The sequence below is a fragment of the Eucyclogobius newberryi genome, unplaced genomic scaffold (assembly GCF_026437365.1).
Source record: "Eucyclogobius newberryi isolate DKJ021-1_F unplaced genomic scaffold, fEucNew1.0.hap1 SCAF_15, whole genome shotgun sequence".
Classification (NCBI taxonomy): domain Eukaryota; kingdom Metazoa; phylum Chordata; class Actinopteri; order Gobiiformes; family Gobiidae; genus Eucyclogobius; species Eucyclogobius newberryi.
The window spans coordinates 20,407,101-20,431,840 of NW_027315779.1; the positions used below are offsets into that span (position 1 = coordinate 20,407,101).

General features: G+C 40.0%; 3 protein-coding genes across 7 annotated transcripts in view; all 3 read right to left on the reverse strand.

The window, feature by feature from the left end:
* srrm3 (serine/arginine repetitive matrix 3) overlaps window positions 1-8,792 on the reverse strand; it is an 84,428-nt gene extending 75,636 nt beyond the window's left edge. Inside the window, exon 1 of the mRNA XM_072446645.1 lies at window positions 8,618-8,792. The gene's annotated coding sequence lies outside the window, so the exon portion shown is untranslated. The remainder of the gene's footprint in view (window positions 1-8,617) is intronic.
* A 527-nt stretch (window positions 8,793-9,319) lies between these two features.
* Window positions 9,320-20,701, reverse strand: mlxipl (MLX interacting protein like). 5 transcript variants are annotated; one of them, XM_072446647.1, is made up of 17 exons: window positions 20,264-20,701; window positions 19,139-19,245; window positions 18,663-18,772; window positions 18,510-18,599; window positions 18,386-18,427; window positions 16,591-16,765; window positions 16,370-16,450; window positions 12,900-13,039; window positions 12,200-12,809; window positions 11,793-11,857; window positions 11,476-11,701; window positions 11,189-11,283; window positions 10,985-11,107; window positions 10,627-10,754; window positions 10,419-10,542; window positions 9,741-9,870; window positions 9,320-9,673 (listed from the first exon to the last, which is right to left on the reverse strand). In XM_072446647.1, exons 1-17 carry the CDS (start codon window positions 20,602-20,604, stop codon window positions 9,510-9,512), a joined length of 2,751 nt encoding a protein of 916 aa, XP_072302748.1. In that variant the 5' UTR covers window positions 20,605-20,701; the 3' UTR covers window positions 9,320-9,509. The 5 variants fall into 5 exon arrangements, with proteins under 5 accessions (XP_072302748.1, XP_072302750.1, XP_072302749.1 ...); XM_072446649.1 differs by having other exon boundaries at window positions 18,663-18,745; window positions 20,264-20,700; XM_072446648.1 differs by having other exon boundaries at window positions 16,591-16,768; window positions 18,663-18,745; window positions 20,264-20,700.
* A 328-nt stretch (window positions 20,702-21,029) lies between these two features.
* Window positions 21,030-23,763, reverse strand: c1qbp (complement component 1, q subcomponent binding protein). The gene is made up of 6 exons (XM_072446651.1): window positions 23,375-23,763; window positions 22,539-22,689; window positions 22,376-22,466; window positions 21,682-21,777; window positions 21,455-21,580; window positions 21,030-21,378 (listed from the first exon to the last, which is right to left on the reverse strand). Exons 1-6 carry the CDS (start codon window positions 23,631-23,633, stop codon window positions 21,229-21,231), a joined length of 873 nt encoding a protein of 290 aa, XP_072302752.1. The 5' UTR covers window positions 23,634-23,763; the 3' UTR covers window positions 21,030-21,228.
* Window positions 23,764-24,740: the final 977 nt, after the last annotated feature.

The window sequence follows — 24,740 nt, forward strand, 5'->3', positions numbered from 1 at the left end:
CTAGTTTTTGTCTGATGTAAAGCAAAAATAAGGGAATGATTACAGAAATATGAACCATAAACCAGGTCTAAACAACTGCCTTTTGACAGTTAAAGGGGATTTTATCTATTTTTGAATGTGCAAAATTCAAGAATGGAGGCAAAATTAAGTAAACCATAACACATGTTCAATGATTAACTAATTTCAGATCAAAATACAAATGGATTTAAGTCTTTATAACAAAAATGGCAAACATTTTGAATTTTTGGGCAAGAAATGTCAGTTAGTTTGCTTTTTTATTACAAAATGGAGAAATTATTATGAACTATTTTCTAACCTTTCTCTAGAAGGTATAACTTGTGGTAAAGGATGTAATATACCTGCAGAAAAAAATGAAAAACTATTGAGAAGTCAACATTTGTTTAAGTATTTGCTCAGTAAATTCATCAAATCAAGCATTGCCTTCTTTAAAAAAAAAAGGAACTATTACAATCTCCCCTTAAATATACAAATAATGCAAAATACAACTGTAAATGTCTTTAAACCAGGCTCTGATATAACTCAAATGAGTCTTTTCATTTGCCATAACCACTTGCATTTTTCATATTTTGTGATATTCTGAGGTCAATCCCAGTTTCTCCAGTGAAATCACATTATGTTCAAATTCAAGTGTTTTTATTTACAAACTAGGAAATTGTCTATTACCTGATTTAAAATAAATGCAGAGGAGGCTGAGAGCGGTGCGTTCAGGTGTCCTAAATGTGGAAGTGGACCCTGCATTAGTCTTCAGAAGTGGGCTAGACCTGCAACAACAGCACATAGATCACACGAGCTGCTCAAGGACCTTTGCCATTGTCGAGCACACTGCATATCGATCTTGATGCACCACAGGTCGGACGCTTTTCACCAACTACATTTTGTCTTTCTTTCCCGCTGTTTTTGCTGCTTCACGGGCGGCCGCTAGTAATCTAGAACTTCGGCTGACCAGAAATCTCGACTGATCTATTAATATGGTTGCATTGACAATGTGTATGACAATTTAGTGCATTCATTAGCATACAGACTGGTGAGCCAATCAAATTTTTTGAAGTGCGATTTATTGATACAGAAAATATTGCGAGAATAGTAAACCCTTTTGAGCCATAATGCAAAGAAAATAGATTTCTACAACAATAAAACACAAAACACACAATAATTAGAGTCACAGATTTTCAATATTCTACCTTGTAATCGAAACAAATACCCCACTAGTGCAAATTAAATATTTGGCCCGCAATGTTTTATTTATTGTTTATATGTATGTGTGTTATTTATTTAAAAGTATGTATTTACTAAGTTGAGTAATTATCTATTTATTTTGAATTGAATTTGATTTTGACTTGCCCCCCAAAAAAATCTAAATTGGGATTAATTGTATCACTATTCAAATTAAAATGTCATATTAATACTGCAGCCTTTAGTGTTTTCTAAATGTATTTGAAGCAGTCCCAAGCCTGCATTGAAATCAATCAAATGCAAGAACAGCAGAGAATTACCCTAATGGCTAAGTTTATTTTTGTCTCGGAATAACCTTGTACGCTCTCTTTCTGATTGGCAATTTCGGTTGTTTACTTCATCAACATTTAATTAAGATGTGCCATAAAAGCACAGCTGCTGAATCTACAGATGTGGTTTGTTTGAGAGCAAGAAATCGAGGAAGCTGCAGCGTTTTCTTGTTGATTTCTGTAATGACAGACTTGTTTGCTTTGTTTGTGCATCTGAGAGGGATCGTTTAGCTAGTCGTTATCATCATAGCCATCAATCATCGGGGTAAACAATGAGGATAGAAAGAAGTGCAAAAGATAATCGAAGAGTTAAAATTATCTTTAAACAGTGTAAAATGCATATTCTCAATCTGTGTAATAATAGTGTGTTGTATAATTTTAACATCGTTCCCTTAAAATCTCTCTAATCTCTTTGCGATACTTTGCAGACAAATCACAACTACAAAGAGGCTGAGCCATGGAGCAAACAGAGAATTACAACCATTCATAACAAGGTCTTAAACTTTTGCAAGAGGAACACTAAAATAACAAGTGACTGACATTTCAAAATCTGCGACAGCAAAACTCCATCACCCCGAGAACATGATAACTCCGGCAACTGAGATTCGGCATTTCTCTTTCCCCAAACATCCCAGGATTCCTTTTAAAAGCCGCTCACTCTTAAGGGGACATCTCTTTTTCAAGCGTCTGTCTGAAAAAAAGATCCAAACTCAAATAAAGGCTTGTCACACACTCTCCCTGGTCTCCAATGACGCAGCAGTAAAATCATAACCATCGACCTGAAGCTCCCCCACGTGAATCTGACTTGCAGACAGCGTTGCAGACTCGCTGACAAAACTTTTTAATAAAACATAAAGGGATTACCACCTGCAGAGTTAGCATGCAGCTCAGAGTCCCGTGCCAAACTGCTAAAGTTCACCTTCACGGAGACTCACACTCTCTCTTTCTTGTCTCTTGTTGAGTGGGGCTGGCATGGCTTTCTCTGAATTAGCCTGAGCGCCCTGGTGAGTCTTGCCGGCGCTTGGCTTTACAGTATAAAATGAACAATATTGGACCACATCACAAGGAGGAATGACTATTTTGTCCCACATCAAGCTCGACTTTCGCTGTCACCGCTTTGTCGATCCGTCCGTTGTGTGTCCTTGAGGATTAGATGTGAGTGAGAGGGATGCAAGGGAAGGAGAATGAAGCAAAGGGCCAACAGTATTTTAGATTGAGCTGCACAATGCAAATGGAATACGCTGGTAATAATACTGGTGAAGAATATCGGACCATTTCAAATAGTGAAAATGTGTCAAAAAAAAGGGTGCATCCACACTTGAGCACATTTTAGTCCTGATCCTTAGCCCTGGTCTGGTCCTGTTGTGGCCCCCTGTAGGTTTAGTTTTTGGGTCTAGCCCTAGTTTTGTCCCAATTTGTATGAACACACACTAAATGAACAGGCTGATTCTGACCAGTCAACCACAAAATGCTGCAAAGGAAACCTGCCGGAATCAAACCCCACATCAAATAATGCACCGTAATATTGAGCGTAATGAATCAATATATGAAATATGTGAAAATAACAATTTGTGAATACGTTTAATACATTTATAACAAAAACCCAATAGTGTCAATTTAGACATTTTCAAAACACTTGGGACACATTTCTCTTCAAATAATGAAAACTGAATTGAACTTTATTTTAATGTACTGCAATGATGAACACGTACTGAGCAATTGTATGTTTAAAATGTTGAGGATGGGCATTTGTAGAGCAAGAGACAAGATATACCTGCACCACTCCAGTCTAATGCACACTAATCCCTCTATCAGCCTATTACCTCACCTGGCTCTGTCTCCTCTACATGAGGGACAAAATGGAAGACTGTCTTTCTGGAGTATTTTCCTTGGACCTGGCTCAAGTCGGCACAGCGCTGTCACTGGCCATCGCACACACGCGCTCCTGCAGAATCTCTCTTTTTCCTTCAGCCGCATGTCATGAACTGATTACTGATTCATGTGGAGCCTGAGATAAGGTCCGCTGGAGAGAAAACACATGATTTGGTTTGTCGGCATGAACAGCAGTGGGGGAAAAGATAATAAAACAAAAATCCAATCTTGGGGGAAACAGAAATCATAGTATATTAAAAATTAAAGATATAGATATAATTAATTACTCAATTTGGATCAGAAAGGTAATAAAATGAAAATGATAAAATGAATAAAAAAGTTAAATAATGTCATATAAATAAATAGATGGCACTTATAGTTTACAGTGACACATTAGTTACTATGGGAATTGGTGCAATGAGAATCGATGTACTATATAGATGACTTGTGTTCTAATTGTTCTGTCACTCCCTGGGTTATTTATTGTTGAATGCTTCTATTAACATGATGAATCCTTTATGTTTCTGTCCAGCTGTGCAGTCTGTGTAAATAGTGTGTGTTTTTACCTGCCGGGGGTCTGCAGATGGACATTAGCCTAAGGCTATGCTCTGCCATATGTGTTTGAATGTTCATGTGCCATATGTGTTTGAATGTTCATGAGCCCCGGGCGCAGAGCAGCAGTTTAAGACGCTCCTCTGTCGCTGAACTCTCGCCCGTTCTGTTACATGTGAAGTGTTCAGATTCAAGACAGATAGAGACTGTGTGTGTCCCTCGTACAAATAATGCCAAAAAGTCACATCTCAGAAAAAATATTTCAGGCGTCAGACCAAATAACTTAAGGAAAATAACAATCACAAATGACACAAATACACAAATGAATAAACACGTAAAATGTGGACTGCTAAACATTAGAGCAATTTCCTCCAAATCGCTCTTAGTTAATGAATTAATTAGTGACTATAACATAGATCTTCTAGCTCTAACTGAAACGTGGCTTCAACAAGACGACTACGTCAGACTAAATGAGTCCACCCCACCCACCCATGTTAACTTTCAGACTGCCAGGAGCACAGGCCGAGGTGGTGGTGTGGCAGTGATCTCACACTCAAGCCTACTCATGAGCCCTAAAACTAACAATGCATTTCACTCATTTGAAAGCCTTATGCTGTCAATCACATGTCCAAATATGAAAAACCAAAAAAGAGTTTTGTTCATAGTTATCTACCGACCTCCTGGTCCCTACTCAGAGTTTTTAACAGAGTTTTCTGACTTTATATCAAACTTAGTGTTAGCCTGGGATAAAATAGTTATAGTTGGAGACTTTAATATCCACGTGAACATGAGTGATGACGCGCTCAGTAATGCCTTCAGCGCCTTGTTAGACAGCATTGGTTTCACTCAGAATGTAAATAAACCGACTCACACTCACAAGAACACTCTGGATCTTGTCCTAACGTATGGAACAGAGATTAGTGACCTCATTGTCCTCCCTCAAACCCCTATATTGTCAGATCATTTCCTAATTACCTTTCAGTTTATTCTTAAAGATCATCCAGTCCCACAAAATAAAGTTATAATGAAAAGGACAATATCTGAAAAATCTATCTCAAAATTCAAAGAAATAATAGAGCCAATATTCAGTGACATGTCATGTGATCCTGCTGAGAACAGTTTTAGTCCCAGTTTAAGTGATCAATGTGTCGACTTGACCATGAATTCTCTGAAGTCTGCTCTTGACGTTGTCGCGCCGTTAAAACAGAAGGTCATTAGGCCAAAGCGCGCCTCCCCATGGTACAACCAAGAACTGCGTTCACATAAACAAAGAGTTAGAAAGTTAGAGGGATTATTTTGTCGCTCTCACGCCGAAGAATCCCTAAAAGCATGGAAAAGCTGCCTGCTGTCCTATAAGCAGGCTCTGCGTAAGGCCCAAACCAGATATTATTCAAATCTAATAGAAGTCAACAAAAGTAACACTAAATTCCTTTTCAGCACTGTAGCTAGGCTAACAAACTGTCACAGTGCAGTAGAGCCCTCAATCCCAGCTACACTCAGCTCTGATGATTTCCTCCTATTTTTTAATAATAAAATAAAAACAATCAGAGATAAATTAGATGAAATTACCCCCGCTATTAGCCCTGAACTAGCCCAAGCTGTAAATCTAACGTCCCATATAAATCCACCTGTAAACCTAGAAAGGTTCACAGCTGTTGATCAAGCAGAGATAACTTCAGCCATTATGTCCTCTAAAAGCTCAACTTGTGTCCTAGACCCCATTCCAAGCAGACTCCTCAAAGACATTCTTCCCCTAATTATAGACCCTATTCTTAATATAATAAATACTTCACTCGAAAGTGGCTATGTTCCACAGTCCTTCAAACATGCAGTCATTAAACCTCTTCTGAAAAAGCCTAATCTAGATCCCGACCTATTGGTAAACTACAGACCTATTTCAAATCTTCCCTTCGTCTCTAAAATCCTTGAAAAAGTTGTAGTAAAACAGCTTTGTCGCCACTTGCAGGACAATAACTTATTTTAAGTTTTCCAGTCAGGGTTCAGAGCCCACCACAGCACTGAAACTGCACTAGTTAAAGTCACAAATGATTTGTTATTAGCCGCTGAGGATGGACTGGTCTCAATCCTGGTTCTGTTGGACCTCAGCGCAGCGTTTGACACCATTGACCACAACATTCTACTGCAGAGGTTAGAATGTGATGTAGGTGTTGGAGGAACAGCCCTCAGCTGGTTTAAATCCTATCTATCTGATAGGTTCCAATTTGTTAATGTAAACCAGAGCTCCTCACCAAGCTCTAAAGTAATTTACGGTGTGCCACAGGGTTCGGTACTCGGTCCAATTCTGTTTACTCTTTATATGCTACCATTAGGCAACATTATCAGAAAGCATGGCATTAACTTCCACTGCTATGCAGATGACACTCAGCTGTATTTATCAATGAAACCTGATCAGAGCGATCAAGTAGACAGACTTAGTACTTGTGTGAAGGAGATAAAAACCTGGATGACACTAAACTACCTGCTTCTTAACCCTGAAAAAACTGAGGTCATTGTGCTTGGCCCTAAGCATCTACGAGACGCTCTATCTGAGCAGATAGTCACACTGGACAATGTCAGTGTAGCCTCCAGTTCTACTGTAAGAAACCTTGGAGTCTTATTTGACCAGGAGCTCTCATTTAAAGCTCATATAAATCAAGCTTGTAAAACAGCCTATTTCCATTTGCGCAACATCGCCAAAATCAGAAGAATCCTGCCTAAAAGTGATGCCGAAAAACTTATCCATGCATTTGTAACGACTAGATTAGACTACTGTAACTCCCTGCTTGCAGCGTGTCCTAAAAGCTCCATAAAAAGCTTTCAACTGGTTCAAAATGCAGCAGCAAGATTACTAACAGGAACAAAAAGAAGAGAGCACATTACGCCGGTGCTGAAGTCTCTTCACTGGCTCCCCGTCGAGTCTAGAATCAAATTCAAAATTCTACTCTTGACCTACAAAGCCATAAATGACATGGCCCCATCCTACCTCAAAGATGCTATAGAACCATATCATCCAAACAGAGCTCTTCGCTCTCAGAATGCCGGCCTTCTGGTGGTGCCAAGAGTCTCTAAAAGTACTGTAGGAGGTAGAGCGTTTAGCTACCAAGCTCCTGTGTTATGGAATCAGCTCCCGACCCATGTTAAATATGCTGACACAGTCTCTTCATTTAAGTCCAGGCTTAAAACGTTCCTCTTCGAAATCGCTTATGGTCAGAGTAGTTAGGAACATAAAGATAAACCCTCAGCTACGCTGCCCTAGGAGTAACTATGCTGGGGGAAGTATGACAGCTTGAGCACTATCCTCTTCTTCTGACTACTTATGCTATCAAACAATATTTATTTTTTGATTCCACTTGCAAACTGTTCACCGCCTTCTTTTCTTTCTCTCACTTCTGAGGACCTGTGGACCCAGATGCCCCTCCCCTGGTGAAGTGGTCCCTGCCCTGTGTGGACGGTCCCTCATCTGCCTGAGGAGTGGGTCCAGCTCGCCTCCGACGGTCCCTCATCTGCCTGAAGAGTGGGTCCAGCTCGACTCAGACGGTCCCTCATCTGCCTGAAGAGTGGGTCCAGCTCGACTCAGACGGTCCCTCATCTGCCTGAAGAGTGGGTCCAGCTCGACTCAGACGGTCCCTCTTCTGCCTGAAGAGTGGGTCCAGCTCGACTCAGACGGTCCCTCTTCTGCCTGAAGAGTGGGTCCAGCTCCAGTCTCCTCGTGTCCGTCTGTCCGTCTGTGAGAGTCGGATCTCTCCTTCACTGGAACTCCTCCAGGTTTCTACGCTTTTTTCCCAAAGAGGTTTTTTTTGTAGTTTTTCCTGGCCGAGAAGGAGAGTCTAAGGACAGAGGACCCTGGGACATCGTCCCTCGCCACCACAGACATTGTCTGACTTCATCGCCACCACAGACATTGTTGATTCATTTCTCCCTGTGGCCCTCAGAGGCAACTGTTGTTGTGATTTTGGGCCTTACAAAAATAAATTGATTTGATTTGATTTGATTTGATATGCATTGTTCCCCCTTTTCCTTAAGTGAATAATATAAAATATATATATATTTGTAAATATCTCATTGTTATATCTCACAGAACTATTGAACTTTCTGCATTAGGATTAACATTATTATAATATACTAGTTACCGGTGGTGTAACACTATATCCAACTGTATTTATAACAAAGGATGCAGATGTGGATAAAATATCAACTTTTCGTCAGTGGTAAAATCAGTGGAGATGGCTTAGTAAGCAACACAAACGCGTGCGTAAAGAGCTCCTAATATATTTGAACTGCGCGTTAACAACACAACAAAGCAGCCCTTGGATTATCTGACAAAGGGGGAGAAAGCCTGAACGTGCGGCTGATATCTGATATCACTCACAAGGACAGAGCACTGACAGAAACACCAGCTGGCCAGTGTTACGTTAGCTTTACTGAAGCGAACCATCTGCAAAGCGAGGCTTCGTTAAACGTGTTTCTCAAACACTCGGTTACAGTTTGTCTTTCCGCGCAGATAAACAACAGTGTCTAGAGATGAGGCTAAAAACAGAACAAGAGGCCACCGTAAACACCGCCTTAATCTGGCCATACAGTATTAATGAACCAGGAAGGAAAGATGAGCTTATTCTTCGCAGATGCACAGCTTTTAACTGGACTATTTCAGCTTCTGCCAAAAGTCTTACCTTTGGAGAAGCGGCTCTCTCACGCAGGCGTCTTTTGGGGCTTGTTCTGGGGCTCTTTCGTGCTGAGGAGCGGGGTCGGGACTGGTGCTGATGCTGAGCTGTGTGTCGCTTGTCTTCAGGCTTGTTAGCTGCTGCCTCTGCTCGGCTTGTGGTGCTGAAGTGGACAGCGCACTGAACAGCTCTGGAACAAAAAGCCTGAGCTGCGCCCTCAGCCCTGGTCACGGAACAGCGCCCTCTGTCGGGCCGGAGTGCACCTGCAGCAGCGCGGTCAGGACTTGGACAGCGACACCTTGTGCTAGAGTAATTCGTGTATTTAATGTTTGTGGTTTTGGAATGTCCGGATGTCGAGCTACTGATAGAGATTACGTGCACGTTTAGGATTACATTGCAAGTCTTATTATCTTCAGTCTTATTTTAAAAAATGCTTTCAGCTTCTGACTGTTTTTACTGTAAATACTCATCATGTGATGTCATGTGTCTGTTGTTGTCAAACTGAATGTTTAATGTTTTTACCAGCTGGACAACAGGTGAAATATATAGCTATTGTGCTTTATTTATGTTGAAGCTGCTGCTCTCACATTGATTAATATATACTGTCCTAATTCACATGACTAAAAATGTTTAAATAAAACTAAATATCATGAATCTACTATATATTTAATTGAATTGTTTATGTTAAGAAGGAGGATCATGAATAACAAATCAAAGTCAGAAAATATTTTAATATTTTTAGCTGAAAATTACCTTCAAACACAACGAATACACATAAAAATAAGTAAAACCTTAGATAGAAATAAAACACTTAACTTCTCATTATTTAGTGGAGTAAACACATTCATTTAGCAGCTTATTTTTAAACAAATGTAAGGCTCAAATGTGGGCACTATGTACATTACATGGGGTGTAAATTGTCCCGGGTGGCAAGTTGTAAGGAGTTGTCCAGAGCAACTGCGGCGGTGCCCTGTGTGACCGCGAGCGTGGCCTGCTCCGGGAGGAGGCTGGGGTCTGTGAGGATCGCTGTGGTCGTGCTCAGGAGACGAAGAGAACTTAGAACCACTAAGAAATGAAAATAAGTAATAACCGACATTCTAACAGTAATGTTGTCAAATAAAGATGTTCTTACTGGGTCTGAGGGCAGGAAGAGAACAGTGCTGATCCAACCATGACAGAGTGGAGGAACACAGGTCTTCAACACTGGCAGTGGAAACCATGCCATTGTAGGACTCAAAAAGAGGCTCAATAATGATACTGAACTGAGGCAAAGTTAAGAACAATAAATGTGTGCATATTATTCACAAGGAAAACAGAAGCTCTCGAATTGCATATACATTTGCTGTGAATAACTGATATATCTAAACTGCCTTTAAACAGTTAAACACAGAAGCATTTGTATTTCTAAATTTAATATATATATATGGATGCACATAGCCAAAAGAAGGACAAAGAAGACCTGAATATTCATGAAACAGGCTTTAGGGTATTTTTTACACACCAAAAGATAAAACTTGATTAAATCTTCTTATCTCACTGCAGATAACAGTGGAGTGGTTATTGCAGAAAAGTAGTATGGTCTATATTTGCATGCTTCCAAACTTCCTACAACAATTACATTTGGAATCAGTAAATGTTTTGAATCCTTTGGTTTGAACTTTTAGACACATCAGTCAGAGTCTGATGACAAAAAATAAGTTTCATTGAATTCATGCAAAAAGCAACCACATAAAATACTATTTATCTACACAGGTCCATGTTGTTCAGATACTTTACACTTCAGTTAGGTAGAATTTCACGAAAAGGATACTATCCAGAACTTCCAGTTTTGCAGGGTCTGTACCTGGACATACTCTCTAAACTTCTGTCTCATGTGATCAAATCGCTGTCGTGTGATGGGCACACCGGTGGCAGGGAGCTGCAGCTGGCAAGTACTGCAAATGCAATCAAATACAAAGTTAACAAGGAAAATACATCCTTTTTGTGACCAATCATTAACCAAAGGGATAAAGGCTGACTTGATGGCAGAGTTGAGAAGCTGTATCTCCTCTCTGAGTCTTTGAGCCGCTTCATGCAGCTGAGCTCTTTCCTGCTGCATCTTACTGATGTACTCTGCAGTTTTCTGAAGGGTGGTGGCTTTGCTGATCTGTGCCAGAGGGACATGAGTTAGCAAAATCTAACTGCTAAACATCATTAAATTAGACATAATGATATAATACCCAAAGGTGTGATGTATAATATGTCAATTAAAACGCATCTTACTATTCCTCATTAATTCAAATTATTTAATTATGCAAATAATTGAATATTTAGCATATAGACTTTTATCCCAAAGGCTTCTGCAGTATGATGCAGCTGCATATCTTGAGACGGTACCTTTATGCTTGGCTGAGAGCTGAGCGTGGTCACAAGGTTATGTAAAGTGTCAAATCCCAGTCGAATGTTGAAACGCCTCTTCTGTTCTGCAGAGATGTGTGTGATCCGTCTGCTCTCCGTGTGCTGAAACAGTCCAGTTTAGACCAGTGGTTCCCAAACACTGCTGAAAGGCAGACTACATGGGGAAAGTAAAACTCTGCATACCTTACTTGAATCCAGTTTTCCAGGTCCTGGTAATGCAGGCTGTGGAGATTCAGGGTTTGACAATTTGTCTAAAGGATTTGGCGGTGATGTTGTATCTGCATGAAGAAAAGAACGTTTAAAATGGAATAATTTTGACAGTTCTTGCATATGTATATAGAATTCTTCAAAAAAAAATTATTAACATATTGTTTATGTAACGCTAGTTATTTTCACCAAAATCACAATATATTAATATTATCATTATTATTATTTAAAAATAAATGACTGGCAGTAAGAATGAATCAAACCTGTCAGGCAATTCTGGTCAGTCCCATAGACGTGCACAGGGGACAATTTCTCAGTCTTGGGGATGAGCAGAGTGGTGCTGGTGTGAGTGCTGTGGGTGAGGAGGGTGGGCACTGTGGTCCCTTGGGACGTCCCGACGTGGGCTATGCTCTGGCCCAAAGGGGCACTCTGGCTGTGGAGAGTGGTCAGCACTGGGATCCCTGTGTGCCACGCCCCTTCATGTTGCAGCTGTAAAATATGCAACAGAAAATGTAGTGAAATAGTGAGCGTTATTACAACCAATTTCTATATGTAAAGATTCATCACTTAAATTACTCACTGTTGAGCTGGAAGGTGATGCCCTCTGACCTTTGGTTGTGGAATTAAATCCTAGAGAGGGTTTCCCTAAAACATTTACACAACCAATTAAAATCCTGATCAAAATTATGGTAAGCATCTATACAGTTGTTTTAGAACAACTACAATGTATGAAAAGCCTTTATGTATAAATTATGTAATCATAAAATGTGTCCTTCAAAAAGGCAGAATTGGCATTATAAGTAAGTTTCACGTGTAGATAAAATAGGTAGAGATTATTTGGCGAAGTAGCTGATGAAACAGAAAACTCTTACTGCCAAGTGTTTTGACTTATTGTGAGTTTGGAAACCAGATCTGTGTTAAGACATAATTATTGCACATTTTTCTAGCCCTTTCAGAAACCGTTTACGTTCCTTTAATCTGACTCACGTTCTCGGGTGCCAGAGGACAACAGTTCGGCCAAGCAGCTAGTTGGACTATTGGCTGCAGAGAGGGGTCCAGCGGATGCAGGTAGAGCCACAGTACTTGCTCCTCCTGTCTTCTGCTTATGTTTGCCTCTGCCCCCGGAGACGGCCGCCTGCTCGGGCACAGAGAAGCAGTGTGGCGCCGTGACAGAGGGCAGCGCAGCATGGAGAGGGTCAGACGCACCAGCTGGATAACCCAGAGAGTGGCAGGCACTTTGGGCATACGCATCCCCTGTGTGTGAATAAGTATGAGGCTGGAGCACCAGACCTGGAGACCCCATCGAAGATCCGGTGTGGGTGATGACAGTGGAGGTCACGCTGCTCGGGGAATAATAGCCAAACTTGTGACATGATAGAGGATAAAGGAAGGGAATACTAGTTGTAGAGGGCTCTTCTATTGCGGTGGTCAATGCTACTGAAACCGATGGATCAGGGTAGGTCTGCAGCACGTAGGGCATAGCTCCTGATACAATACTAGACATCGGGTATTCGCTACAATCCTGGCTTGACCTGGTCTGTTCTGGACGAGAATTGGAGGAAGAAGGTTGGGGTATACTGTCAGATGAAAGACTGGGCTGAAAAAGAAGTGCACAGTTTGTTGTTTAAGCCCTGAGGATTCAGCAGTATCAAATCCAAAGGGAGCGTTGTTAAAGCTTGAGCAGTACCTGAGGCAGCTGAGTGTCAATAAGGAGATGAGAGCTTGTTACCACCGGAGAAAAAGCAGCGCTGGACGAGCTCTCAAAATAGCCACAGTCAGTGAAACTTGTCTGTTGAGAGGACTGACCCCGGTAGTTAATAAAGATGTCTGAGAAAACATGCAGACAGGAATAAAAGCCAGCTCAAAATGCAACAGAAAGGAAGATGAATCAATACATTGATCAAAAGAAACAATAAAAAGCTAAAGCTACCTGGCCCCTTATTAAGAGGGGATATTTTTCCTAGAAACACCTGACTAAAATGATCCTCAATTCAAACTGAAGCTGTTTCTGACCCTTTGGAATATAAACAAATGGCTGGACTCTTTGTGAAGCTGACATTATTGAAACTAGCTATACACAAAGGAAAAACGGATTTCAAATCTTGCTTGGATTTTCTTTTGCAAGTATTTGTGGGCCGTCTACAAAATCCACAATCAGTTTAAGTCTCTTAAACAGAAAAGCAATTGCCTTGTCCCTGCTGATCTACATTTCCAAAGAAAAGTCACTGCATGAATTAAACCCATGGCTGTCCTTCCATGAAAGACCTTCAGCAGCTCTCTGAACCTTGAGAACAAAAGACAAGCAGACAGCCGACTCCTGCCAGATCCAGCACACTTACACACATATTCACACACATTCACACACACTTACACACACATTCAGACACCCTTACACACACATTCACACACTTACACACACATATTCACACACATTCACACACACTTACACACACATTCAGACACCCTTACACACACATTCACACACTTACACACACATATTCACACACATTCACACACACTTACACACACATTCAGACACACTTACACACACATTCAGACACCCTTACACACACATTCACACACTTACACACACATATTCACACACATTCACACACACTTACACACACATTCAGACACACTTACACACACATTCACACACTTACACACATATTCACACACACATTCACACACACTTACACACACATTCACACACTTACACACACATATTCACACACATTCAGACACCCTTACACACACATTCACACACTTACACACATATTCACACACACTTACACACACATTCAGACACCCTTACACACACATTCACACACTTACACACACATATTCACACACATTCACACACACTTACACACACATTCAGACAGACTTACACACACATTCACACACTTACACACACATATTCACACACTTACACACACATATTCACACACATTCACACACACTTACACACACATTCAGACACACTTACACACACATTCACACACTTACACACACATATTCACACACTTACACACACATATTCACACACATTCAGACACCCTTACACACACATTCACACACTTACACACATATTCACACACATTCACACACACTTACACACACATTCAGACACCCTTACACACACATTCACACACTTACACACACATATTCACACACATTCACACACACTTACACACACATTCAGACACACTTACACACACATTCACACACTTACACACATATTCACACACATTCACACACACTTACACACACATTCAGACACCCTTACACACACATTCACACACTTACACACACATATTCACACACATTCACACACACTTACACACACATTCACACACTTACACACATATTCACACACACATTCACACACACTTACACACACATTCACACACTTACACACACATATTCACACACATTCAGACACCCTTACACACACATTCACACACTTACACACACATATTCACACACATTCACACACACTTACACACACATTCAGACACACTTACACACACATTCACACACATTCACACACACTTACACACACATTCACACACTTACACACATATTCACACACATATTCACACACATTCACACACACTTACACACACATTCACACACTTACACACATATTCACACACATATTCACACACATTCACACACTTACACACACTTACACACACATTCACACACTTACACACATATTCACACACATTCACACACATTCACACACTTACACACACTTACACACACATTCACACACTTACACACATATTCACACACATTCACACACATTCACATACTTACACACATATTCACACACATTCACACACTTACACACATATTCACACACATATTCACACACATTCACACACACTTACACACACATTCACACACTTACACACATATTCACACACATATTCACACACATTCACACACATTCACACACTTACACACACTTACACACACATTCACACACTTACACACATATTCACACACATATTCACACACATTCACACACATTCACACACACTTACACACATATTCACACACTTACACACATATTCACACACATATTCACACACATTCACACACTTACACACACTTACACACACATTCACACACTTACACACATATTCACACACATTCACACACATTCACATACTTACACACATATTCACACACATTCACACACTTACACACATATTCACACACATATTCACACACATTCACACACTTACACACATATTCACACACATATTCACACATATTCACACACATATTCACACACATTCACACACATTCACACACATTCACACACTTACACACACATTCAGGGGAGCTGGTTGTCAGGAGGTCACAGAGGGTGCCGACTTGTGGCCATAATGTTGCAGGGCAGCTGCACTCAAATAACGGAGAGCCAAAACGGGCTGGACTTACCACAGAATAGTATAAATATCTGAGTTCCCGGGCTTAATTTGCTTCTTGACAATGACTCTTGGATGAGAGTCGAAACGTCAAGCTTTTTCTAAACAGAGTCCAGATGAAACAACTGAACCTTTTTCTACAATGAAGAGCCAAAACATTCAAAGCCTTTGTGCCCCTGGACAGGAAACTTGACCGCCACTTAACCATGTCTCTAACGCACAGCCAATGACAACACTTGAGGGAGATTTGAGAGTTATATTTTCAAGAAAGCCACAGCTAATAAGATAATCCTATCACTTCTGTTTGAATAACATAGTTTTCAATGTACTCTAACTTGAATAAAAGTTTTGGTTACTCTTCTTAATGAGAGATCATCTACAAGTGCACCGCTCCTGTTTTCCTCATGTTTGTCCTTTGAAAATACCTATTTTGTCCTTCAAATAAATGTAACATTACGACCAGAAAGTTACTCTCACTTGAGTGAATATTTCTTTACTTTTAATTGGGTAATTCTGTTCTTTGTACTTCTACTTGAGTACAATCTCTAACCACATCTGGTAAACAATAATAATCGCATACTTGTCTCTACATACAATATTTTCACTATATAATAAACTCCATGTTGATTATAAATAAAGTGATGGTCCTTCTTCAAAATGCATGCCAAAATACAACAAACAATACATTTTAAAGTCTCAGAGTGGTCAGTACCTGGTATATCCATGAAATCATCCAAATTAGGTTGCAGAGGCGTTAGTCCAGGCTGGATGATATCAGCATTGCTCGTGTACGCTGAGGGAGTGGAAAACATGTCATACATTACAATGGGGAAGTTTACTATTTGCACACAAAAAAGGCAATTGTATATTTCAGAATGCGGTCCTACTTCTTTCTGGTTCATAATACACATATAAGACATTTATGAGGCTCACTGCTGTGTCGGTCACTGGTCCAGGGGCAGGGCTTCTGTGTCATGGTGAAGAGTGTATCCGAGATGTCAGACAGAAGACAGTCCAGGTCGAACATGTGGGCTTCCGCTGGGGCCGCCTCAGGCTCCTGGTGCATCGGGTAGTTCCATTTCTCCAGTTTGCCCTGGCAGATCTGACCCTGCTATCAACAGTCAATGTCCAGTTGGCCCATTAGAGGGTTCTACATACATTTAGAGCTGGTGCTAAGTTAATTAAAAAGTGTGTGGACTAAATACTCAAATAATTAAAAAAGAGTTTGTCAGACTCACAGCATCTGAAACTCCACCAGCGTCTTTCCCTCTCAGATGCTTTGCCTCGTCTGCCTGACTTCACTGCCAGACCTATCTCTCTAAGGTAGAATTTATAGGAAACCCGGGCGAAGCCATAAACTGTTTTGATCACGTCTGAGTACACGACATCCCTTCTTGTAATTTGTTTATTTCTCAGATTGTCAGCTTTAAAGGAGAATATGTGCTGTGTGCAGATAAAATGAGGTGAGATTGTTGTGTGCACATACAACATGTCTATGTGATGCTCTACTCTGTGATGAAAAAGCACTTTTGGTGTATTGTTCCAAAACACTAGGCCCTTAGAGGATGTCATTATGTTGCCTTTGTTCATTTCTTTATTTTGATGTCTCACCATTTCAATAAAGGCAGAAGGCTATTGTCCCTGACCTAATTCTAGCTGTCACAATCACGTGTAGGCAAATGGGAAGACCTCAGGCTCAGAAAAATCATGTTGCCAAGTAAAAACAGCATACAAGAGAGAACTTCCGATTGGATTTAGTTCCACTCATGAGAATCTCCCTCTCTATTTCCAAGTTCTTTACAATGCAAAGACAAAAACAATCTTGTAAACTAAAATAAATCTTCAGTAGGTGTACCAAAAACAAATTCTTACAGTTTGCTTATATACTTCTCTTGGAGAAAAACAAATGGAATCCTTTTATTGGTGCTTTATGAGGTTACTATATTGAGTGAATGCCAAGATAAATTGTTGTGCCTTTATAGACATATTAACTTGACCATGTGATCTTTGACCAGTCTGGTCAAATTTTAGGGATTGCAACATAAAGATAAACAATAACAACCTATAAATATAGTCAAAGAGTGCCATGCTTAACAGATAATAAACACACATTTAAATGTACTAATTCAGAATGTCCACAGGACTATGTTCAGGGAAACCCAATGTGAAGCATCACACGCAGAGATAAAAACAAAGGCGTGACTGTAATTTTAAGGGCACGTTTCACGTTTCACACAGCAGTCTATCCCTCCACATGAATGAGGTGCTTTCTCTAAACTCTCTCTCCTTTTTACAGTCTTTGTGCCACAGTGACGTCCCTGTCACACTCACTGCTCCTCGACTTCACAAAGCGCTTTAGGGAAATAGGTCAAATTTGATTAAAGGGCATTAACTTTCAATCCACTCTACTTGAATACACATGTACAGCCTGAGCAGACATTACAAGTATAGTCACTGCTTTGTAATCAATATGTGTCAATTGCTTACACATGTTACACGATGACGCAAATAGTTTTGCTGTTTGTTTTTTTACTATATTATTGAATGGGGAAATCAAACCTTGTGCTATAATTAGCCCTTTTGATTAACCAATATGTTTGAGTTTGTAAATGATGTTATGGGGTCAGGGATCAACACACTGACTTACATTTCTGCACCTTTACTTGGATCATTTACAGTAGTGTACATTTTTAATGTATTTTGTGTATAATAGTTTTGAGTGTCATACCTCTTGAAACATTGAGAAAATATCATTCTTCTTTTTCTGAAGCTGCAATGACAGAGATAATAAATGTGCGCATTTCCATTGCATGGACAAAACACACAATATTTGATGTGCATTAGTTAGTTACCCTCTTCTTATAATAAATCCGCCACTTGTGGTACTCTTTAATGACCACCTCGATGCGGCGCTTCCAGTAGCTGCCCTCTAGGACGATCGCCTATTATAAAGTGTGTTAGTGACTAATAACTACACTTTAAATGCAGCGATGCAGGTTACCCACTTCAGGTTTGCGATGTGCGTCAGCCTCTGATCCTTCCAGTGGACTGACAAAGCCACACACTGGGTTCTTCCTCTTCTCCACATCTATTGTGACAGGTAAACAAACTGTAACTTTCTCATTTAAAAAGAAAATGTGATGCAAGTAACCAATAGGTGTAAAAAAACAAACCTAACAAAACATAAAGCAGACAGTACAGACAAATGTTTCAAATTAAAATGAGACTAACTGAAAGACCCAGAGGACTTTGGATATAGGGTTCATCAAATATGTTAAGCCTAATTTTGTGTTAGGGAGATACAAAACCTATCCTACAATACAGTAATACTAATGTGTAATATATAATAATGAATACATGTTATTGAAATAGTAATACAACATTTGTTTTCTTTTTGTATTTAACCTTTATTTAACCAAAAAAACAATTGAGATGGAGAAGTCTTTTTCATGAGGTCAGAACTGTGTCTGTCACAACTTACACTGAATAAACCAGGCTCGCCAAATGGCATTGTTCAGTCGAATCTTGTCCCTCCACAGCAACCGTAAACCCTTAAAGGACTTCCATTTCGGAGACACAATCTTCCCACTTAAAACAAAAGTACATTATAATTCAAATGTATTATAAACATTCATGATGACGATCACAAGTCTGTAACTCAGATAGTGGCATATGTGCATTATCAAAGACCTCATCTTCATCTTTAACTAATGCTAAACCATCCTAGTGTTTGCACTGTGTCAGCGCCGCAGAGTGAGTAGTGAGAAAAGCTTCCTAATGTGAGGTGCTCAGAGAGTTGCTATGGAGCCAGGAGGGTGTTTTTGAACATGCTTTTAACAGGGCAGCATTTGTGCACGTCTCTAGCTTTCAAAACAGTCCACATGGTCCATTTAGGGAAAAAACAGAATCACTTAACTAACATGAGGTCAGTTAATGGCCTGAAGAAACAGAAGAGAGCTAACTAAGGATTGTTTTGTTGCATAAATTTAATATCTCCAGCTAAAGCCCCATTAGGGTCACCTGCTTATCACTAGTGGTGAGTGTGAGGATGTCTATGCTTAGTCCCATTCACACATCACTGTCAAATATTGTGTTATTCAAGAATGTTTAAAACCAGAGGAAGACTTTTGTGAGGTGGTTTGTCATAAGAGGTTATAACATGAGCACAAAAGCAGATCAATGTTAAGAACAAGTTAAGTATAATCTGCAGACCAAACATTAAGTCTAGGCTTGCTTTTTGAATTTCACCAAGTTAGTTAAAAAAGACAAATAAATATCCTGTGCTGAGAGAAAATAAGGGGAGTTTAATCTAGTCAAGGTGTTTATCTGTGTTTATTTGTTGGCAGAGGTGATAGTAATTTCAGAATAAAAATCCAACTTTTTTCCATTAAACATATGCTACAGCTCAAAACGTGTCAAAGTCCAGTTTACTGAGCAAGAGATTGAAGCCAGCAAAGCAAGACAATATTGTAACCAAAAGTTACACTCAATAACTTTCTTTTTTATAACTAAAGAAAACCGCCTTGGTTTAGTAATCTAAGTAATAAAAGCATCAGCTCCTTCACACTTCTGTCAGGCCTGCTTCAATGCTTCCATGTGTTCTCACCTGTAGGCCAAGGACATGCACTCGAAGAGCCGCGTGAGAGTGGGGTCTATGTTGAAGCTGGCGGATCTGAGGGGCCCGTAGTGGTAGGTCTGGCACCATCTTCCCTTCACCGTGTCAAAGTCGTACGGCTCCGTGCTCCGCCTCCTGCTCACAGCCGAGTCATTGTGCGGGGACGACACCATGAAGTGTCCGCTGTGGATGACCTGGGAGCGGGGCCAACACGCGGCGGAGGGCCCGGACCACACGGTGCGCTCGGCCCCTCTGTCCTCTGAAGAGTCCGAGTCCGAGGAGTCCAGGGGCGCGACGTGGCCCTTACTCACCATTGTCTTTCGCAATGCCATAAACCCGTTTTTACAAGTTCTTTAGATTAAAGAGAGAATGACCCAAAACGAGAACCCTAAAAAGAACCCCGCGCGGCTCTGGTGTTGTGACGGTGCAAGAGCCTGATCTGATCTGGGCCTAAGTCAACGTCCCTGGAGCTAAAGTCCTGACGGAAGCACGAGCGTGGTAATTATTAATAGGACGCGATCATTGACAAGCAATTGGCGTTGTTTTTCAAAGGAAAATCGTTAATTACTGCAGCAATAAACCATTTAAAATACATATCCATTTTCTGGAGTATTACAAGCCATAAAGACTTAATTTTATGTTAAGAAAAATGTGAATTAAATATACCAAATATTAAAGTTTTATTGTACAATACATTAAGTATTATATGTAATGACACCACAGCCTGTAATCTATCAGAAGAAGGTTGAAGACACTGTCGAACTGATACAATATTCAATCTTTAACAAACTTGGACCATAACTGTAATATTTGCGCTATAAATTAAATGTTTTGTGTAACTTTGTCATTGAACATGTTCAAATCGCAGCACACGTCAGAGTTCAGTCCGAGTATATAGTGCGGCAGCACATTTTGCACTGCAAGTCATGGACATTAACAACATCTGGCTTAAACAATTAGTTACATTTAACAAAGTTCTGAAGGCTTTCTAGAAACTTGATGTACTCTTGGTGCTCCATGGCAGTGCTCAACTCCATCAGCTCATCAGCAAATGTGTTGTCAATTCCGCGGTCTGCAAGGAAGTCCATTAGGTGGTCGTAAAGAGCCTAAAACAACAAGGAGGGTATTTTAAACGTGGGACAACAAAACAAATCATTTAAGGTGATACAAAATGAGACCTACCCAATCCAGAGAGTCTGTGTTAAGTGTGTAACTTGTTTCCTTCCAGTCTGCGTCCCCTTCAGGCTGAAAACTGGCCTCACGAATGGCAAATATATCACTCTCCTCTTCTCCTTCACCATGACTTATCTGGAGAAATCAACATTTAAATTCAGTTTGAGCAGTATACACACTCAAAAACACTGCGTTACAATGGCATTATTTTAGAGAAACATTTAACTAAATATTACCTCGTCTTCGGGAAAATTGCAGTCAAACACCAGTGAATGCTTGGAACCTTGTTTGACAACTTCAACAACAAAGTTTGGGGTTGAAACAATTTCTGGCTAAAAAAAGAAAAAAAGTCATTGGTAGAAGATTTGAATACAAATAAACAAGTTGTCTGTTCTTGGCATTAAAAGGTGCACTATGTAACCTTTCTGATAGTTCCATTAACTGCATGTCGCCATCGAGATATTATTGGTTTGCCGAAAATGTTGAACAGTGGAAGTAAACATTACTTATCTGCGTGGGGACAAGTAGATGACACAACCAGACCAAATTACAGGCAAGATCTGTTATGTGGAGGCAACGGTAGCATCAACCCAAAAACATGCATCATGGGTAAAAATCCTCCACCTGACCAAGCCATGCTCAAGATCTGCAGATGGGTCCCCGAGCACTGCACTGCTCCTGACAGGTTGAGGACCAATTTCAATAGAGCGTACCTTAACTACGCTCACAGTAAGAGTTTGTCCACAAATAAAAACTGAATGAATAAAGATATACGTTTCATGAACTATTGTGGAAGATCCTAAGCAAAGCAAAAACATCTCTATGGAGACAAGCAGGTGGTGGACCCTATTGTTGAAAGGTTACACTGTGCACTTTTAAATCTAATTTGAATTGAATCAGTTTTAATGCAGAGGGTTGTTTTTTTTTTACCTCTTCTTCAGCAGGTTTCTGTTGCCCCTGTTCAGATTCTTCTCCAAAGTTGGGGGGGACGCTATTATTAATATTGAACGTGACAGTGACTCTGGAAAACACACAGGGGTTAATAGTATGCCAAGTCATGCCTTGTTATAAGAATGTCTTCTTTCAGTCTTACTTGTCCCCAGAAACAAATCTGACAAGTTTAGCTTCTGTGCCATTCATCTCCAGCTCCCATCCCCCAGACATCTTTGGAAGGGATTTAGTCTTTTGAATCTTCTTCTCCTCTTTGATTTCATCAGTAAGGAAATCACCAAAAGCTTTGTCACCTACATACAAAAAGAAAATACATACGCTGTGAATTACAAAACTGTAAGCTCTGGGCTAGCATACATTAGCACTCAAATTTTAATTACCAAGTGCCAATAACATTATTTTTTCTTTAAACGCTGTAAAGACAATTATATTGAAGATATTGCTCAAATGTTTAAGTTTATATGTCTAGTCCTGATTGTAAATCATTACATCACGCCAGAGAATTCGATAACTTACCAAGGAACCATGTTGTAATGTACACTGGGCCAAAGCTACTCTCCTACTAGTGGTTTACACATCTGCTCTACTTGTTGAAATGTTCTGAATATTTTTCTTTATACATTGCTGCTTGACTGAGGTAAAACTAAATGGTGTATTATTAAAAAATACACCAGTTGTTATATCCACAAAATAAAGTCAAAATTAAGAAAATCATGAACTCCCGTCATTGATACTTGAAGCGACGAGGAAACAGGATTACCTCAAGGTGAACTGATAACCAAGGCAGAGGCTACTTTTGTCTAGCTATAAAGTTATAAAAAGCACAAGGTAATACAAGAGCGCCAGGTAACTTTATAATAACGAACATATAATAGACTTTTGACATGTTTAAACAGCACACGCGAGCAAAGGCTGATGACACACGCAACATTGAGGGTTAAACACGCTGTGCTAGCAAAGTCTGAGCATGAGATTTACCTTCTGTGTGCAGTCCACCACATCCACATGAAACTGAGTGAGTAATGACTTTAGAGCTGAACAGTTTGGGCCTGTAACCAGACGAGGCTCCACTGTTACTGAGCATCCACAGAGACCGGGTGAAGGGACGAGCTGTGGCCGAGCTGGGGGCGCACAACATGGTGCAGCGGAGAGGCGCAGCTAGTACGGAGGACGAGGCTGTGGCACCGGACAAACGGACAGCCGCCCCGACCGCCGCACGGACAACAGACTTGAGCATGTCTTTACAAAAGGACTAACTACAAAAACAACAATCAATACCAAAAGCCTAGAAGTCCTACTCCCCGTTGCTGCTCCGGCGTTACAGAAAGCACACGTGTGGAGGTGACCTGTCGCATGTGACCTCTGCACCGGAAACACTTCAGTTAAGCGAAGACAGTACGACTACACTATGGTACGGATTCAAACTCAAAGAAATATATTTTTCTTTCTACTTTCATTTCGAAATATGTATTGCAGACTCTATACCGCAAATATATATATATATATTTAAAAATATGCCAAAAGATTTGATTTTTATGAATTGTCAAAAACAGATGCGCCCCCCTGTGGATCTTTATAGATGTGACACATTTATTTCCTACAGATGCTAACCATAACTAATTACTACTGTAGTACTTGCCTCTCTAAATCCCAACTTTAATCTAAATAAATCCCTATGTTAACTTTAAACCATGTTGTAGTTCTAATATTTAAGGATCTTACTCATGGGGACCTGCATTTTTGGGAGGCATGTCTTCATAAAGTAGCAGAATAAATAATCAGAAATAAAACATGTATTACAGCAAGTTACGCATTTGGTGCATTTAATTGGTTTATGATCGTCACTATTAAACGATCTGTAGGCTTTGTGAAAAATGCAACAACTTGTGCCCCAAAATATAAAATGTTCACTCAATGGCTCACATTTTGGCACGATTCATGCAAATTTCAGGATTTTGTCAGTGAATTAAACATATACAAAGGGGGGGAAAATAACCACAAATCTCTTAAGAACATTCAGATCACATTTGGTAATGCTGTACAATCGCCACAATTTTGTTTTTGGTATTTTAAAAAATAGAAATGTGTTTTACCTCATATTATACAATCCTGAGTACATTCCATCAAGAGGGAAAGACCTTAATAATCAGATCAACTACAATTATCATGCATTGCATCCATAAGAATACACCAATGTTTCATCAGTGCAGAACTCCAATAATCTGTAATGTACAGTAAGTAAGCTAGAGAAAAAGGCAAGCAACGTCTTAAGACTAATGACTTATTGAGCATTTAGAGGAAAAGACAGTGTTAGTTTGTGAATTTTGTTCATTGACAAATGGCA

Coding starts and splice junctions, on each gene's coding strand:
- mlxipl (XM_072446646.1), bottom strand. CDS start 20,604: ATGGCATTGCGAAAGACAATGGTGAGTAAGGGCCACGTCGCGCCCCTG. Junction 9,871..10,418: donor AAAACTGGAAGTTCTGGATA/GTATCCTTTTCG, acceptor ACTTTGCCTCAG/TTCAGTATCATTATTGAGCC. Junction 9,674..9,740: donor TCTTCCTGCCCTCAGACCCA/GTAAGAACATCT, acceptor TTCATTTCTTAG/TGGTTCTAAGTTCTCTTCGT.
- c1qbp (XM_072446651.1), bottom strand. CDS start 23,633: ATGCTCAAGTCTGTTGTCCGTGCGGCGGTCGGGGCGGCTGTCCGTTTG. Junction 22,467..22,538: donor AGATTTGTTTCTGGGGACAA/GTAAGACTGAAA, acceptor TGTGTTTTCCAG/AGTCACTGTCACGTTCAATA. Junction 21,581..21,681: donor GCAATTTTCCCGAAGACGAG/GTAATATTTAGT, acceptor TGATTTCTCCAG/ATAAGTCATGGTGAAGGAGA.